Source organism: Ailuropoda melanoleuca, chromosome 5 (genome assembly GCF_002007445.2).
Source record: "Ailuropoda melanoleuca isolate Jingjing chromosome 5, ASM200744v2, whole genome shotgun sequence".
NCBI lineage: Eukaryota > Metazoa > Chordata > Mammalia > Carnivora > Ursidae > Ailuropoda > Ailuropoda melanoleuca.
Window position 1 is genome coordinate 36,440,774 of NC_048222.1, and position 16,362 is coordinate 36,457,135.

General features: G+C 34.7%; 1 protein-coding gene across 11 annotated transcripts in view; it reads left to right on the forward strand.

Annotated features, from left to right (window-relative positions):
* MYO9A (myosin IXA) overlaps positions 1–16,362 on the forward strand; it is a 307,312-nt gene that overhangs the window by 144,167 nt on the left and 146,783 nt on the right. For 10 of the 11 annotated variants that reach the window (XM_034660724.1, XM_034660725.1, XM_034660722.1 and 7 more), the window contains one exon: positions 7,361–7,480. The exons of the other annotated variant lie outside the window; for it this stretch is intronic. In XM_034660724.1, the coding sequence (XP_034516615.1) occupies positions 7,361–7,480 (120 nt within the window). The remainder of the gene's footprint in view (positions 1–7,360; positions 7,481–16,362) is intronic. 11 annotated transcript variants of the gene reach the window in all.

The window sequence follows — 16,362 nt, forward strand, 5'->3', positions numbered from 1 at the left end:
TACATCGGAATCTGGGGATGTACTGTATGGTGATTAACATAATATAATAAAATAAAATTTAAAAAAAACTCCAAAACAAAAAAAAAGATGTGGTATGTATATACAATGGAATACTACTCAACCATCAAAAAAATGAAATCTTGCCATTTGCAATGACGTGGATGGAACTAGAGGGTATTATGGTAAGCGAAATAAGTCAATCAGAGAAAGACAATTATATGATCTCATTCATACGTGGAATTTAAGAAACAAAACAGAGGATCATAGGGGAATGGAGGGAAAAATAAAACAAGATGAAATCAGAGAGGGTGTCAAACCAGAAGAGATCATAGGAAACAGAGGGGAGGGGATGGGGTAACTGGGTGATGGGAGGGGTGGTGGGTGGGGGGATGGGATAATGGACGTAAAGGAGGGCACATGATGTAATGAGCACTGGGTATTATGTAAGACTGATGAATTACTGAACTCTACCTCTGAAACTAATAATATACTATGTGTTAATTAATTGAATTTAAATTAAATAAATAAAGAATTCTGTATTCAGCAAAACTGCTTTTCAAAGTGATGGTGAAATTAAGGCATTTGTGGATAAACAAATCCGGAGCTAGTATTACTATCAGATCTGCCCCACAAGAAATACTTCAGTGAGTTCTTCGGGCTGAAATGAAAGAAAACTAGACAGTAACTTGAAAGTATATGAAATAAAGAGTGCCAATAAAAGCAACTATAGAATTAAATATAAATTTTATTATGAATTTATTTTTTTACATTTTGTAACTTTTTTTCTCAAATCTGATTTAAAAGACAACCGTTCAAAGCAATAATTATAAATCTCTGTTGATGGGCATGACATTTTAAGGGTATAATTTGTATGACAGTAACAACATAAAGTAGTAGGAAGAGAATGGAGCTATATAAGATAAACATTTTTATATACTGTTGGAATTAAGTAATTTTAAATCCAGACTAGATTGTTATAAGATGCTAATTATAATTCCCTTGGCATTTGTTAAGAAAATAACTAAAAAATAACATGGTAATATAAATGACAAAAAAGTAAGAATATACTGGAAAACATCTGTTTAATACAAAAGAAGACAGTAATGAAAGAATAGAGGAACAAAAATAATATGTAAGAAGACCTATATGGAAACTCAACAACACACTATTTTTTACAAAAGAATTTATTTATTTGACAGAGAGAGAGCTCAGTGCAAAAGCAGGGGGAGCAGGGAGGGAGCAGGGAGCCTGACGCAGGGCTCTATTCCTGGACCCTGGGATCATGAACTGAGCTGAAAGCAGATGCTTTAACCCACTGAGCAACAGGAGCTCAATTCTTAATTACCAGTGGATCAACAAGAAATCACAAGGGAAATTAGAAAACAGTTTTGAGATGAATGGAAGAAAATATACTGACCAAAACTTAATGGGATGCAGCTGAAACAAGCTTAGAGGGAGATTTATAGCTTCAAATAGCTCTATTGAAAAAGAAGAAAGATCGCAAATCAATAGCCTAATGCATTATCTTACAATATTGTAAAGAGTGGACCTGAAATAGAGAATAGAAGTCAATAAAACAAAACCAAAAAGGTTCTTTGAAAAGATAAATGAAATTGATAAACCTTGGGGTAGACTGATCAAGAAAAGGAGAAGACTCAAATTACTAGTTTTTGGAATGAATGGGGGATGTTGCTACTGATCTGATGGAAATAATAAGGATTATAATACTTGCATGGCAACAAATTAGAATCTAATTGAAATAGACAAATTCCTAGAAAGGTGCAACCAACCAACACCGACTCCAGAAGAAATAGAAAAGCAATAGGCCTGTAACAAAAGAGACTGAATTAGTAACAACAACAAAAACCTTCCACAAAGCAAAGCCAAGGAACGGTGAATTCACGGATGAATCCTATCAAAAACTTAAAGAAGAATTAACACCAAAAGTTTAATAAACTCTTCCAAAGAATGGAAGATAAGCGAATACTTTAATTCTCATACTGTGAGGCCTATATTACCTGGATACCAGACAAGACATCACAAAAATGAAAACCACAAACCAATAACCCCCAACAAAAACCCTCAACAAATTCCTAGCAAACCAAAGGCAGCAATATGTAAGAAGGATTATATACCACAATCTAGTAGAATTTACCTGAGAATGAAGATTGTTTTAACTTAAAAAAAGTCAAATCACTGTAATACAAAAATCACATGATCACCTCATGGATAAAGAAAAAGCACTTAATGAAAACTAACAGCTTTTCATTTTTTTTAGTTATAAAAACAGTGAACAAACTGGGAATAGAAGGGGACTTCTTCATCTTAATAAGAGGATCTGTGAAAAATCAAAAGCTTACATCATACTTGATGGTGAATGTCTGAACGCTTTTCCCCAAAGATCAGAAACAAGGATGTCTGCTTTTACCTTTTTAACATTCCTGGAAGTTCTGGTAGGAGCAATTAGGAAAGAAAAAGAAAAGACATCCGTATTGGAAAAGAAGAAACCATTTTGTTTGCAGGTGACATATTATGTGTAGAACATCCTAAGGAATCTGGACAAAAATCTATTAGAGGTAATAAATGAGGTCATCAGGGTTGCAGAATACAAGATGAGTATGCAAAATTAGGTGTATTTTTACGTACTAGCAATGAACAACCTGAAAACAAAATTAAGTTAGTGCTCCAAGAGCACCAACAAAGGTAAAATATTTATTAATGAATTTAACAAAAGAAGTGCAAGACTTGTTCACAGAAAGCTGTAAAACACTGTTGAAAAAAACTTGAAAAATACCTAAATAAATGGAATGCTATCCTATATAGGTTCATGCATTAGAAGCCTTAAAATGTTAATACTTGATCTACAGATTCAGCATAGTCCCTGTCAAAACCTCAGCTACCTTTATGCAGAAATTAGCAAGCTTATTCTAAAATTGATAGGTAAAGGGATCCAAAAATAGAAAAACAAAGTTGGAGGACTGACACTTCCCAATTTATATTAGGCAATGGATTCTTCAATCTGACACCTAAAGCATAAGCAACCAAAGGAGAAATGGATGAATTTTGTCCTCAAAGGGGACAATATTAATTGAAATGACAACTTATGGAATAAGAGAAAGTGTTCTTGAATCATGATCAAGAACTGGTATGTAGAATATATACAGAACTCTTACAACTCAATAATAAAAACTAATAACCCAGTCGAAAAATGGGCAAGGTTCTTAAAAGACATTTCTTCAAAAAAGATATGCATAGTCAAACAATGAAAAGATGCTCAACGCCGTTTGTCATTAGGGAAATGCACATGGAAACTACAGTGAATACCACTTCACATCTACTAGGATGGCTACAATAAAAAAGACAAGTAATAACAGATGTTGGTTAAGATGTGGAGAAACTAGAAGCCGTGTATGCTACTGGTGGACATGTTAAATGATGTAGCCACTTTGTTAAACAGCCTCGAGGTTACATTTTACCCAGCAATTCTGCTCTTCGGTAGATGCCCAAAAGAATTGAAAACAGGTGTTCAAACAAAGACTTGTACACAGTGCTCCTAGTAACATTATTCCTGAAAGCCAAAAAGTGGAAACAACCTAAATGTCCCTCAGCTATTGAATGGATAAACAAAATGTGGTATACTCATACAGTGGAATGTAATTTTGCCATATAAGGGAATGAAGTATTAGTACATGCTACAACATGGATGAACCTTGAAAGCACTTTGTTAACTGAGAGAAGTCAGACCCAAAAAGCCACATATTGCATGTATCACAAATCACAAATGTATGATTGCATTTATGTGAAATGTCTAGAATAGGCAAATCTGTAGAGGTAGAATGTAGATTAGTGTTTGCCTAGGGCTGGAGTAGACAGGCTGGGAGATGATGAGGGAAAGGATAGTTTAAAAAAGATAGGGTTTCTTTTTGGTATGTTGAAGGTATTCTAAAATTGATTGTGGTGATAGTTCAATAGCTTTGGGAATTATACTGAAAACCATTGAATTGTACTCTTTAAATAGGTGAAGTGTATAGTATGTGCTTTATATTTCAATGGAACTATTATACATAAACACAAAAAAGAATGTTCATAGTGTCTTTATTCTTAATAACCCCCAGTTGGAAACACCCAAAAATCTATCAGTGGAAGAAAAGATAACCAAGTTGTGATACATTCCTACCATGTAACATTATTCTGCAGTAAAAAAAGAACAAATTACTGATTCTCATAATGAGTATCATAATGAGTTACAAAAAATATTGAACAAAAAAGCCAAACATGGAAGGATACATAGTGTATGCTTTCATTTAGTTTAAGAACAGGCAAAAAAAAACATATAGTGATAGAAATCATAACTTGATTGCTTCTGCAAAGGCAAGGGTGGTATTGATAGGAAGGAGTGAAATGCTGAGATAATGGAAATGTTCTATATCTTGATTGAGGATTACTTGGATGTAAATTTTTTTAAGCTCATCAAATTTGTACTTGAAATTGGTGGGTTACTGTATATAAGATATACCTTTAATGGCCATGAGGCCTAGAAGCTGGCATTACAGAAACTGCTTTAGTATCAGAGAAATGGCTTCAGGTTTGAATGATCAACTAGGATTGAATTCTGTTACGTGTTGTAATATCTTCAAAAAGCTTGGACTTTTCTGTCACTGTAAAGATAATTGAAAAATTCTGTCCATTGGTCTTGAGCAGAGAAACAAGAAGGACCTTAGCAATCTGTGTTAGACCTTAGATAAAGGGCACCTGGGTGGCGCAGTCGTTCAGCGTCTGCCTTCAGCTCAGGGCGTGATCCTGGCATTCTGGGATCGAGCCCCACATCAGGCTTCTCTGCTAGGAGCCTGCTTCTTCCTCTCCCACTCCGCCTGCTTGTGTTCCCTCTCTCGCTGGCTGTCTCTCTCTGTCAAATAAATAAATAAAATCTTAAAAAAAAAAAAAAAGACCTTAGATAAGATTTTTCTTAAACTACCTTTAAAAAAATCAGTGCCCTGTATCTTTACCATGCATAGATGTGGGGTCTGAATTTATGTTGTATTTTTGGTGCATAATCTCAAGGTAAGAAATTAACAAAACTAGACCAGGAGCTAGCATAAACCAACACTAAATAAACATGTTCTGTGAGTTTATGAGACTCCTTAGACAATACGCCTCCCTAAAAATGTGCTTATAAACCATCCTAGGAATCCTAACCACCTTAACAGGGAGTTGTTACAGCAAATGAAAGGAAGATCAGTTTAAGGCTTGGAAATAGTATTATACTCTAAAATAATAAAAAGTTAAAAGAAGGCATAGAAAGCAGAATGAAAGAACGGAAGTTTAAAAAAAGATCGGTATGATGAGACATGAAACAGTCACAAATACAAAATTACCCATATTCAAACATCATTGCCACAATTTATTAGATAAAAGAGTGCAGTGGCTATAGTAATGTCTAGTGATTTCTTCACACTACTTACTAAATTTAGTATATTTAACATCCTGAACTTTTACATAAAACACTTTAATACCATAATCTCCTTAGAATTATTTCTGACTGGCAGATTATCAAGATAGCCTGAAACTGTGGTGATAACTTTTTATTTTTTTTGTAAATTTTTAAAAATTTTTAAAAAGATTTTATTTATTAATTTGACAGAGAGACAGCCAGAGAGAGAGGGAACATAGGCAGGGGGAGTGGGAGAGGAAGAAGCAGGCTCCCAGCGGAGGAGCCTGATGTGGGGCTCTAGCCCAGGACTTTGGGATCACGCCCTGAGCTGAAAGCAGACGCTTAACGACTGCGCCACCCAGGCGCCCCGACTTTCTAAAATTACAATTTGGTTAGAGTATAAATAGAACTTTCCAGGCTGTTTTTTTTCCCCCCGCAAATGGTACCCCTCAACTGATACCTACCTTCCAGCACCACCAACTAACCAAGTATAGGCTAGTCTGAGCCCGAGCATTCTTTCTTCAAGCAGCCCATCAAAGATGGTGGGGAGGATTATTGATAATGGGCACAGAATATTTTTACTAAGGTAGTCTTCAACTAAGAAATGATGGGTAACTTGATAATATTTGTCTCTTTTTGAAACATTGAACATTTGCAGCTATGGGCTCACTACATTGGATGAAAGATAGTGTTTTGTTAGTTTACTTTTTCAATATTGGATATGAAAGTAATTTTCAAATGTATTTTATTTTTAAAAACCTGCTATTTATAAGTGTATTGTTATCTGATAGAAGATTCCATCTCCTTAGCTAAAATGTGGATGCTTGTTGTCTGGATCCAGTAATCTAGTTTAAGGAATTCTAGAGTAAACCCTGCTTTGCAAACCTCTTTGGACTACTCTGCATCTATTTAACTTTTTAAATGATTCTGCATTGAGAACTATTCAGATAGTGTCTCATTCCTAATTATGCAGTAAATATGCACTAATGAAGCTTTATTCATTGTGTTGCTTACTTTGTCTCTATTGTTAAACTGTTCCGTTTTGTTTTTTAAAGGCAAACCTACACAAATTTGAACTAAACGTCCTAACTCTAGAGATGTTCTTTGAGTAACTGATACTCACCCCCTCCCCCAAACCTGGTGATGCCTATTCTCTTTTAAATCCATCCGTTGCTAATATTAGTGGTACTCACTTCCCCCCAATCCCCTTTATTGTTAGAGTGACTCACTGTTTCAGTAGCACTAATCTGGGGCTTTGGTCCTTACTTGAACATGCTCTCTTCCTTTTCCCACAAGTAGTTGATTCTGCCTTACTTGACTAAGTGGTGGTGAGGTACATTTTCCAACTTTCTTTTCATATTTATAAATACCAAAGTGCTGCTGGGTTTTCCTGCTCTATGGTGCTTTTCTTCCTGGAGCTCTTTAAACATTGACACACTTGTTGGAGTTCCTACAAGTGTGGTTAATTGCAAGATTTGTGAAGGAATTATTTAACTTTTGGTAAATTGTTTTGGGTATATTTCTCTTTGGGGTTCTATCATTGTTCCTTGCATTGTTGCCAACTATATGCTAATTATATTTCAGACCTGATAAAAAATCGGTCTGTTAAAAAAAATAAACATACAAATTGTTTGAAATTTCCCTATTATTTTAAATTAGAAATTTTTAGTATGATATTAACTCACAACACTTTCAGTACTGAAAGAGATGCTTTGAATACCTAAAAAAGACCTTTATATTTTCCTTTTATTTTTGTGTGATTTCCTCAAATCAGTTTAGAAAATTTTTTCACATTTAACCCATACTACTTGATATATTTTATATATTCTTAAGATAGTTGGCAGCATTGCCCTTGATTCTCTGTTGGTTTGGGCTTATATAATATCTTTTTCTTTTCTCCATTTTTTTGTTTTTCTTTTGCTTCTTAAGGACATGATGATACAGCGCCATGTGCAATTTTGAAAAGTATGGATAGTTTTAGCTTTCTCCAACACCCAGTCCACCAGAGGAGCTTAGAGATTCTGCAGAGGTGCAAGGAAGAGAAGTACAGTAAGGCTGCAATCCTGATAAATTCTGTGTCATCACATATCTGTTTGGAAATGGAAACCAGGAGCATTCTGCACCAGGGTGGGACATAAATTGCATAGGCAATGTGACCTCCATAATCTTTGATCAGTCTCAGGATACTTCCATTGATTGAGACTTATTCTTTCTTTTAAAAAAGTTGATATGCCTCTTCTTTGAACTTGGATGACTATTTACCTGTGATCCTTGTTAATTATGCTTGGTTTTAGAACCTGAATTGGCTTCCAGTTTTGTCTTTAAAGTAGCTGAGTGATGGTTAAAATCGAGTAATGATTTTTTTCCTCCTAATTTTTTTTTAAAAAGCTTTATTGAAATCTAATTGAGGTAAAATTGCATGCAAAAGTTTTGGTTTGTTTGGTAAGTTTTGACATATATATGCACTTATGAAATAATTAGCACAATCTAGTTAATACCATATCCAGCACTGCCAAAAGATTCCTCTACCCCTTTCTAATTTTAGCTGATTTTTATGCTTGCTTATGCTTGAATTTCAACATCAGCAGTGTTGCTTTTGTGTATCCTTGTTTAATCCACGTAGTTTGATTGCAGTTCTCCTATCAGGCCTATCTGTGTCTGGTTTAGAGCAAGGCCACCACATTAATGTTTTGGCTTAAGGAAGAATGAGAATCATGGTGTATATTCTTTTTTTTTATTTTTTATTTTTATAAAATTGGTGTGAAAAGATGCCCTTGGTCTCCATTTCCTCCTTTCTATTTGTTACACTCATTCATAATGAAAATGGGTTCTTTTGCCTATTGTGGGATTATAGTTATTTGGCTACTGCTATAGTGTGGATAAAGAGATTCTTTAGAATATTAAAAGCCCAACTCAGCAGTTTGCATATAATGGACCTAAATTACATACATACTCTGAGCTTTTTACAGATCGCCACAGATTTACTTTGTTAATTTCAGTTTTGTGATTGAAATTCCATGAAATTTTAGAATACAATTATCAGTGAAAGGAGAATGTAAGTAGAATTTCTAAAAGCAATGTTATGGGTTCTTCAGTTTTTCTTTCACTGTTTTGGAATAAGAAAACGTGTAATGCATTTTGAAAAATATTATTAAAAATGTTTTCTCATTTTAGAAAGAACAAAGGTAAGTATTTCATTTTAAAAAGACCATCCTTAAGTGTTACTATTAATTATTGCTGCTGTTTCTAAAAGGTATGCAATAAGTCTTCATTTCAGTTACCTATCTTCTTTTTCTAAATCTTTTAATCCATGGGACGTTATTTAAAACAGCCTACAACTCTTTTTTGGCAGTTTAAATTAATTATTTTCAACTTTTAAATAGTTGCAAGTAGTTTATTTGTTTTGTTGATGTTTATGACCCTCAGTGCATTTCAGTTTAATATATATGGGTTCGGAGTAGGAGGGCACACCATGTAAAGCATAGGCTGCATGAGGAAATTATACATTTATATTTACATGCAAATTTATGAAAGTTGGAGCTTTTCCATTATTTTAGGTAGTTTATTCCATTTTCTATTATAGTACTACCAGTAATTAAAATTTTATAATATGTAAAATTACAAATTCAAGTCTAGGAGACTTTTTAAAAAAATACGGGACTACCAGCTTTAGGTAATGGATAATTGGGAAGGTGAATGAACCCTTTCATAGGTAACAACGATAAAACCTGGAAAAAACTTAAAAATAACAAAATGATTTGAAAGCACTCGGAAAAGACCAAAAAACCAAACCAAAACAAAATGAAAAAACACTGAAAGACCAGAAAGAAGCAGTAACCAGAGGAGAGTTTATTCTTTGAAGTAAGTAAAGTAGTGGATAAGAATTGTGAATCTGTGGCTTTTTAAACAAGGTGCTCCCCAGCTCCCATTGCCTGAGAGACAGCAGACCACAACCATACTGACTTGAGGTATCAGAGAACAAAGTTGAGGATTGGCAAAACAACTTGCAATTTAGGAGGAAAATCCTGGAACTGAGTAAGCTACCAAAGGGCTAAAACCCAAAGTTAGTGTATAAATTCTGCCAACCATACCTGGCTGGCAGCTGTGAGTACTTAGGGAAGCTGGTCAACAAAGCAATGCAAATCAAATAGGAATAACCTTTGAAAGATACAACTGCAATAGGTGAGATTTGCAAGTTGGCTGCTTTTTTGACAGAGGGCTTTTTTGTATCTCCATAGCTCCTGTGGGACAAAATCTGAAGTCTTGCTGTCTTAGTTGGAATCCCATAAGTAGAGGGGAGAGAGAAAGAGGCAGAGAAATATTTGAAGAAATAGTGGCCAAAAACATTTCATGTTTGGTTAAAAAAAAAGACTGACTTAGAGATCCAAGAAGATTAGTAACTTCCAAGTAGAATTAATAAAAAAGGAAACCATTATTAGGCACATTGTTTGCCAAATGTCAAAGATAAAGAGAAAGTCTTGAAAGCAGCCAGGAGAAAATATGGCACATTAAATACAGGGGAATAATGATATGATTAACACCTGACTTATGAAAGCAGTGGAGACAGAAAGATATCCTAAAATCATAATTAAAATCTTGCTTCCTCCCAAAACAAATGAAAACACCACCCCCGCCAAACAAAACCAACTTTCAGGCAAAATTTCTATATTTTTAGTTTGGGTCCAGACAAGTTAACTACCTATTAGAAGAAAAATCAACAGTTTTCAGAAAAATGTAACAGAATTTAGTGCTGCTACAATGTATTTTCCACAGTCTAACTATCAGTTAACAAAAATATTCTTAAAAAATGAACCTGAAATAAAGATGTTTTCAGATAAAAGGAATCTGAGAGAATTTGTCACCATAATATATATTCTACGAGAAATGATAATGGAAATTCTTTTGTTTAATCAGAAAGTTCAACTTTTATTATTTTATTTATTTAAATTTTTTTAGAGGAGGAGAAGCCATGTGAGCAGTGTGGGGTGGGGCAGAGGGAGATAGAGAAAGAGAGAATCTTAAGCAGGCTCCACACTCAGCACTGAGCCCAACACCCTCGAGATCATGACCTGAGCTGAAATCAAGATTTGGATGCTTAACCAACTAAGCCACCCAGGCACCCTGATAATGGAAGTTCTTTAAGCTAAGGGCTAAAGTTACCATCAGATGGTAACTAGGATGAATAGTAAGTGTTGGTACACTTTTCTGCAAAAGTCCAGATAGTAAATATTTTAGGCTTTGTGGTCTTATGGTCTCTGTTGAAACATCTCAGTTCTACTGTGAAAGGAGCCATAGACAATACATAAGTAATTAAGCATGGCTGTGTCCCAATAAAACTTTATCACGGACACTGAAATTTAAATTTCATATGATTTTCACATGTCACAAAAATATTCTTCCATTGATTTTTTTTTTTTTCCAAAACCTCAACCATTTTCTTAGCATTCAGGCCATGCAAAAACAGGTAGTGGGTTTGATTTGGCCCAGGGACTTAGTTTGCTGATTCATTAATTATTAGAAGAAATAAAGGAACAGAAATAATAACTATGTATAAAAATAAATGACTATACATATTTCCTTTCCTTCTCAATTTCTTTTAAAAAGATTATTTAAAGTAAAAACTATGACATTGTTCTGGTGGTTTAAAATGTGTCCACAAATTCTTTGATACTCCTCCCTTCAAAAGGCATGTGCTGTAATAACTCACTTCTAACAAATGGAATATGACAGAAGTGACAATGTGTGGCCTTCACGATTAAGACATAAAAGGTATTGTGGTTCTTCCTTTTCATTTCTGTTGCTCCCACCTTCTCTCTCTAGTGACTGTTCTCTGAGATTTGGTCGGGAGGAAATTAGAGGAGAGGGGAGAAATTGGGATTCTTGGAAGCATGACCTTCAGCCCCACTTCTGCAAAGGTCAATATCCCTGGTAAGGAAAAGGAATAAGATGGTAGGAGGAAGAGAGAGATAAAGGGTAGAAGAGAAGAATCTCACTTGAATTTGAACCCATACTTTTGACCTTCAGTTTATACTCAGGGCATGTTTATGAAGAAGGTGAAGGATCGGCAATTGTCAGAGAAGTGCTGTGGGCTTGATATAACTTAATTCTCTCACCTTGCTGACAATGCTTGTCTTAATGTCCCTGACCTCAGGCCTCTGTATGGTTCCAAAAATCATTGAAAATTTAATCTGACCAAATGCAATTAATGGAATTCAATTGTGGAATTCCAAATGGAATTTAAGTCTGACCCAAATGGAATTAAAATAGAAATCAATAACAGAAAGATACCTGAGAAATCTTCCAATTTTTTTTTTTTTGAGTAATCTCTACACCCAGTGTGGGGCTTGAACTTACAACCCTGTGATCAAGAGTCTCTTGCTGTTCTTGGGGCACCTGGGTGGCTCAGTCGTTAAGCATCTGCCTTCGGCTCAGGGCGTGATCCCGGCGTTATGGGATCGAGCCCCACATCAGGTTCCTCCGCTGTGAGCCTGCTTCTTCCTCTCCCACTCCCCCTGCTTGTATTCCCTCTCGCTGGCTGTCTCTATCTCTGTCAAATAAATAAATAAAATCTTTAAAAAAAAAAAAAAAAAGAGTCTCTTGCTCTTCTGACTGAGCCAGCCAGGCGCCCCCTTGAGAAATACTCAAATATTTTGAAAATAAACAATATGTGAGTTATGTTCATGAGTAAAAGAAGAATTCATCAGGGCAACTTGAAACTATTTTGAATAGTTTCTCTGAATGAGAATGGAAATAACATAACTTGCATAATGCAACTAAAGAAGTCCTTATAAGAAAATTGATAGCTTTTAATTCCTTGTATTAGAAAAAGTCAGAATCAATGCTTTTACCTAATGAAGCTACAACAAGAGCACCTTAGACCCAAAATAAGTAGAAGTGAAGAGCTACAATATGTGTATACAAAGCAGACTAACAGTAGAGAAAATCAGTGAAAACCAAAAGCTGATTTTTCAAAAAGAGCAATGAAATTGATAAAGCTCTAGTTCTGTCCAATAGAACTATCTGTGAAGATGAAAATGTTCTCCAGCTACGCTCTCTAAAACTGAAGGTTTAATTTGATTCAATCAAGTAAAATTTGAAAGCCACATGTGGCCAGTGGCTGCTGTATTAGATAGTGCAGTTCTAGCCATTCTGATCAAGAAATATGAGAGAAAACACAAATACTGTTATCGGGAATGAGCAAGTGGACACAGTTGCATATGGTGTAGACATCAAAAGATTGAGGAGAGATTATGAACACTTACGTCAATAAATTTGACAACTTAGATGAAATGGACAAATGCCTTGAATGTCAATCTAAATTGACCCAAGGAAAAAGAGACAATTTGATCACTCCTATATCTATTAATGATAATGGATTCATAAGTTAAATCTTCCCCCACACCCAAAAAGTCCAGGCCCAGATAGCTTCAATAGTAAATTTTATTTAAGAAACATTTAAGGAAAGAATAATACCAGTTCTCTTCAACTCTTTCAGAAAATATAAGAGCAAGAACCCTATGCAAATCATATCATGAGGCCAGTATTATTAATCTAATACCAAAACCAGACAAAAACATTACAAGAAAACTACAGACCAATATACCTCACAGTGATAGACATGAAAAACCTTAACAAAATAAGGGCTAACTGAATTCACCAATATGTTAAAGGAGAATACTTGATAACCAGTGGAGTTTATTTCAGGAATGAAAGGTTGGTTTGATACTAGAAAATCAATCAACTCACTGTATATTTTTTTAAAGATTTTATTTATTTGTCAGAGAGAGAGCACAGGCAGGGGAGTGGCAGGCAGAGGGAGAAGCAGGCTCCCTGCTGAGCAGGGAGCCCAGTGCGGGGCTTGATCTTAGGACTCTGGGATCATGACCTGAGTCGAAGGATGCTTAGCCTACTGAGCCATCCAGGCATCCATATAACTCATTATGTTATCCTTCTAACAACAACAAAAAAAAGCTTATGATTTCTCAGTAGTTGGGTAAAAAAAATTTGTCATAATTCTTCACTTATTCCTATTTAAAAACTTTTAGGAGCCTAGGAATAGAAGGCAACCTCCTCATAAAGAATATGCATGAAAGTCCTACAGCAGACTTCATACTTAATGATCAAAGATTGAATACTACTCTCTACATTGAGACAAGGCAAAGATATCTGCTTTTGCCACTCAGTTTTAACACTGTACTGAAGGTCATACACAGTGCTATGAGGCAATGAAAAGAAATAAAAGGTGCATAGATTGAAAAGGAAGATTAGACAACATGATCATCTGTATAAAAAGTGCTAAGGAGTTTAAAATATGCTATTTGATCTAGAAAGTAAATTCTAATAATCTCACAGGGTACCAGGTAAATTTATAAAATTAAGTCAATATTTTAGCCATGAACACATGGAAAATGAAATTTATGAATTTCATTTATACATCTTTGGCAGTCAGCCTCCTAGATACTCTGCATTTATTCTCATATTCTGGTATTCACAACCGTGTGTAGTCTCCTGCATTTTACCAGTCTCCGTCTCTGTGACTTAATAGGACATGGCAGAAGTGATAGTCTGTCAATTCCAAATTAAGTTATGAAAGACTGCAGTGTCTATCTTAGATAATTTCTCACTTGCTAGCTCTTTCTTGGATCACAGTTTCTGGGAGAAGTAAGCTGCCATTTGTGAGTAGCCCTGCTGAGAATCCCATTAAAGCCTGTAGTCAACAGTTAGGAACTGATCCTTGCCACTATGTGAGTGACCTTGGAAGCAAATCCTTCAGTTCCATTCCAGTCTTGAGATGACCACAGCTTTGGCCAACAGGTTGACTATAACTTCATGAGAGACCCTATCTCAACCACCCGGCTAACTAAGCTCTTGAAATCTGTTTCTGTAGAATCTCAATTATTATGATAACTGTCATTTTTAAGTGCTAGGTTTTGAAGTGCTTTAATATGCAATGGGTAATAATATACATACCAAGCATGAAATAATTAGGGATAATTTTTATTTTATTTATTAATTAATTTTGGGGGGAGGCAGAGGGGGAGAGAGAGAGAGAATTTTAAGCAGACTCCACACCCAGCACAGAGCCGATGGGAGGCTCCATCTCACTGTCGTGAGATCATGACCTGAGCTGGAATCAGGAGTCAGATGCTTAACCAACTGAGCCACTCACACATGAAATATGAAATATGTGTTAGACCTGTATACAACTAAGAGTAATTGAAAAATATCTAAATAAATGAAGAGTTTTTAGTAGAAATTCACAAGCTAATTAAGATTTACGTAGAAATATGGAATATCTAGGATGACAAAACAATTTTGAAAAAAAACCAACAAAGCTAGAGAACTTACACTATATGATTTCAAGACTAAAGTAATCATGACATTGTCCTCTTAGTGTAAAGATCAAGAGATCAATAGAACCAAATAAAAATCCAGGAAACAATCTACACATACAGGTCAATTGATTTTCCACAAAGGTGCTGAAGATAATCCAGTGGGGTTGAATATAGTCTTTTAAACACATGACATTGGAACAACTAGGTAGCCCTATAAGAGGACTTTGACCTTATCTTATCCGTAAGATTGAACTTGAAGTGGGTCATATAGCTCTTCAGAAAGAGTAAAAGTATTAAATTTGTAGAAGAAAACCTGAGAGAAAATCTTTGCTATCTTGGGACAGGCAAAGATTTCTTAGATGGGTCATAAGAGCATGAACTGTTTAAAAAAAGCAAAAGGATAAAATGGAGTTTACCAAAATTGAAAATTTCTGCTTTAAAAAAGATCTTGCTAAGAAAAATAAAAGCATACCACACCCTGGGAAACAAAATTTGTGTAATAATGTATAATACTGATAACTGATAATGGACTTGAAAATAATATTTTAAGAACTCCTGTAGTTAATAAGATAAGCAGTTCAGTTAAAAATAGCCTAAAGATTTAAACATGTGCTTCAAAAAAGAAACTGTATTAATGATCCATAGGTTCATGAAAGATGATTAGTTTCATTAGTCATTAGGGAAATGCAAATTATGATCACAATGAGGTCACATTAACACCTTGTATCATGGCTAAATTTTAAGAAGTTGACAATATTTAAAAAAATATTGGCAGTATTAACTGATGATGAGGATGTGGAGCGACTGGAACACTTACATACTCTACTGCAGTGTAAAATAGTACAGTTATTTTGGGAAACAGTTATTCAGTTGTTTTTTTTTATAAAGGTGAGCATATACTTTCCATGTATTCCATTAATACCAATTCCAGATATTTACCTGAGAGAAATGAAAACATGTTCACCCAAATACTTTTATAGATCAATTGTTACAATATTATGCTGAATGAAACAAGTACTGCTATTTAAAATTAATAAAAATAGATTAACCTCATCAATTAAATTCTCAAAATGAATTTTCAGGAAGTTCTATTAAGTAATATCTACAAGATTGCTTTTTTTTTTTTAAAGACTTTGAGAGACACAGAGATAGTGAGAGAGCATGAATGGGGAGGAGAGGAAGAGGCAGGGCTTGATCCCAGGACTCTGGAATCGGGACCCTGGGATCAGGACCTGAGCTGAAGGTAGACACTTAACTGTGGCCACCCAGGAAGCGCATATCTACAAGATTCTTAAAATGATGAAAATAAAAGGATGGACAAACGTATTCCAGGCAAAGGTGAATAATAGCAATAAATAAAGTTAGGTACTAATCTGAACAGATCTACACTGTTAGAACTTTATTAAAAGATTTAGTTGAGAAAGAACCTGAACTCACTGGAAAGTTTTGAGATCTGATAAAGAAATGATAAATATTTGTATAAATCTAAATAAACAATTATTTTATAAAACTTAGAAGTTTTATTTTTTTATTTTTTTTATTTTATTTTATTATGTTAATCACCATACAGTACATCCCCAGATTCCGATGTAAAGG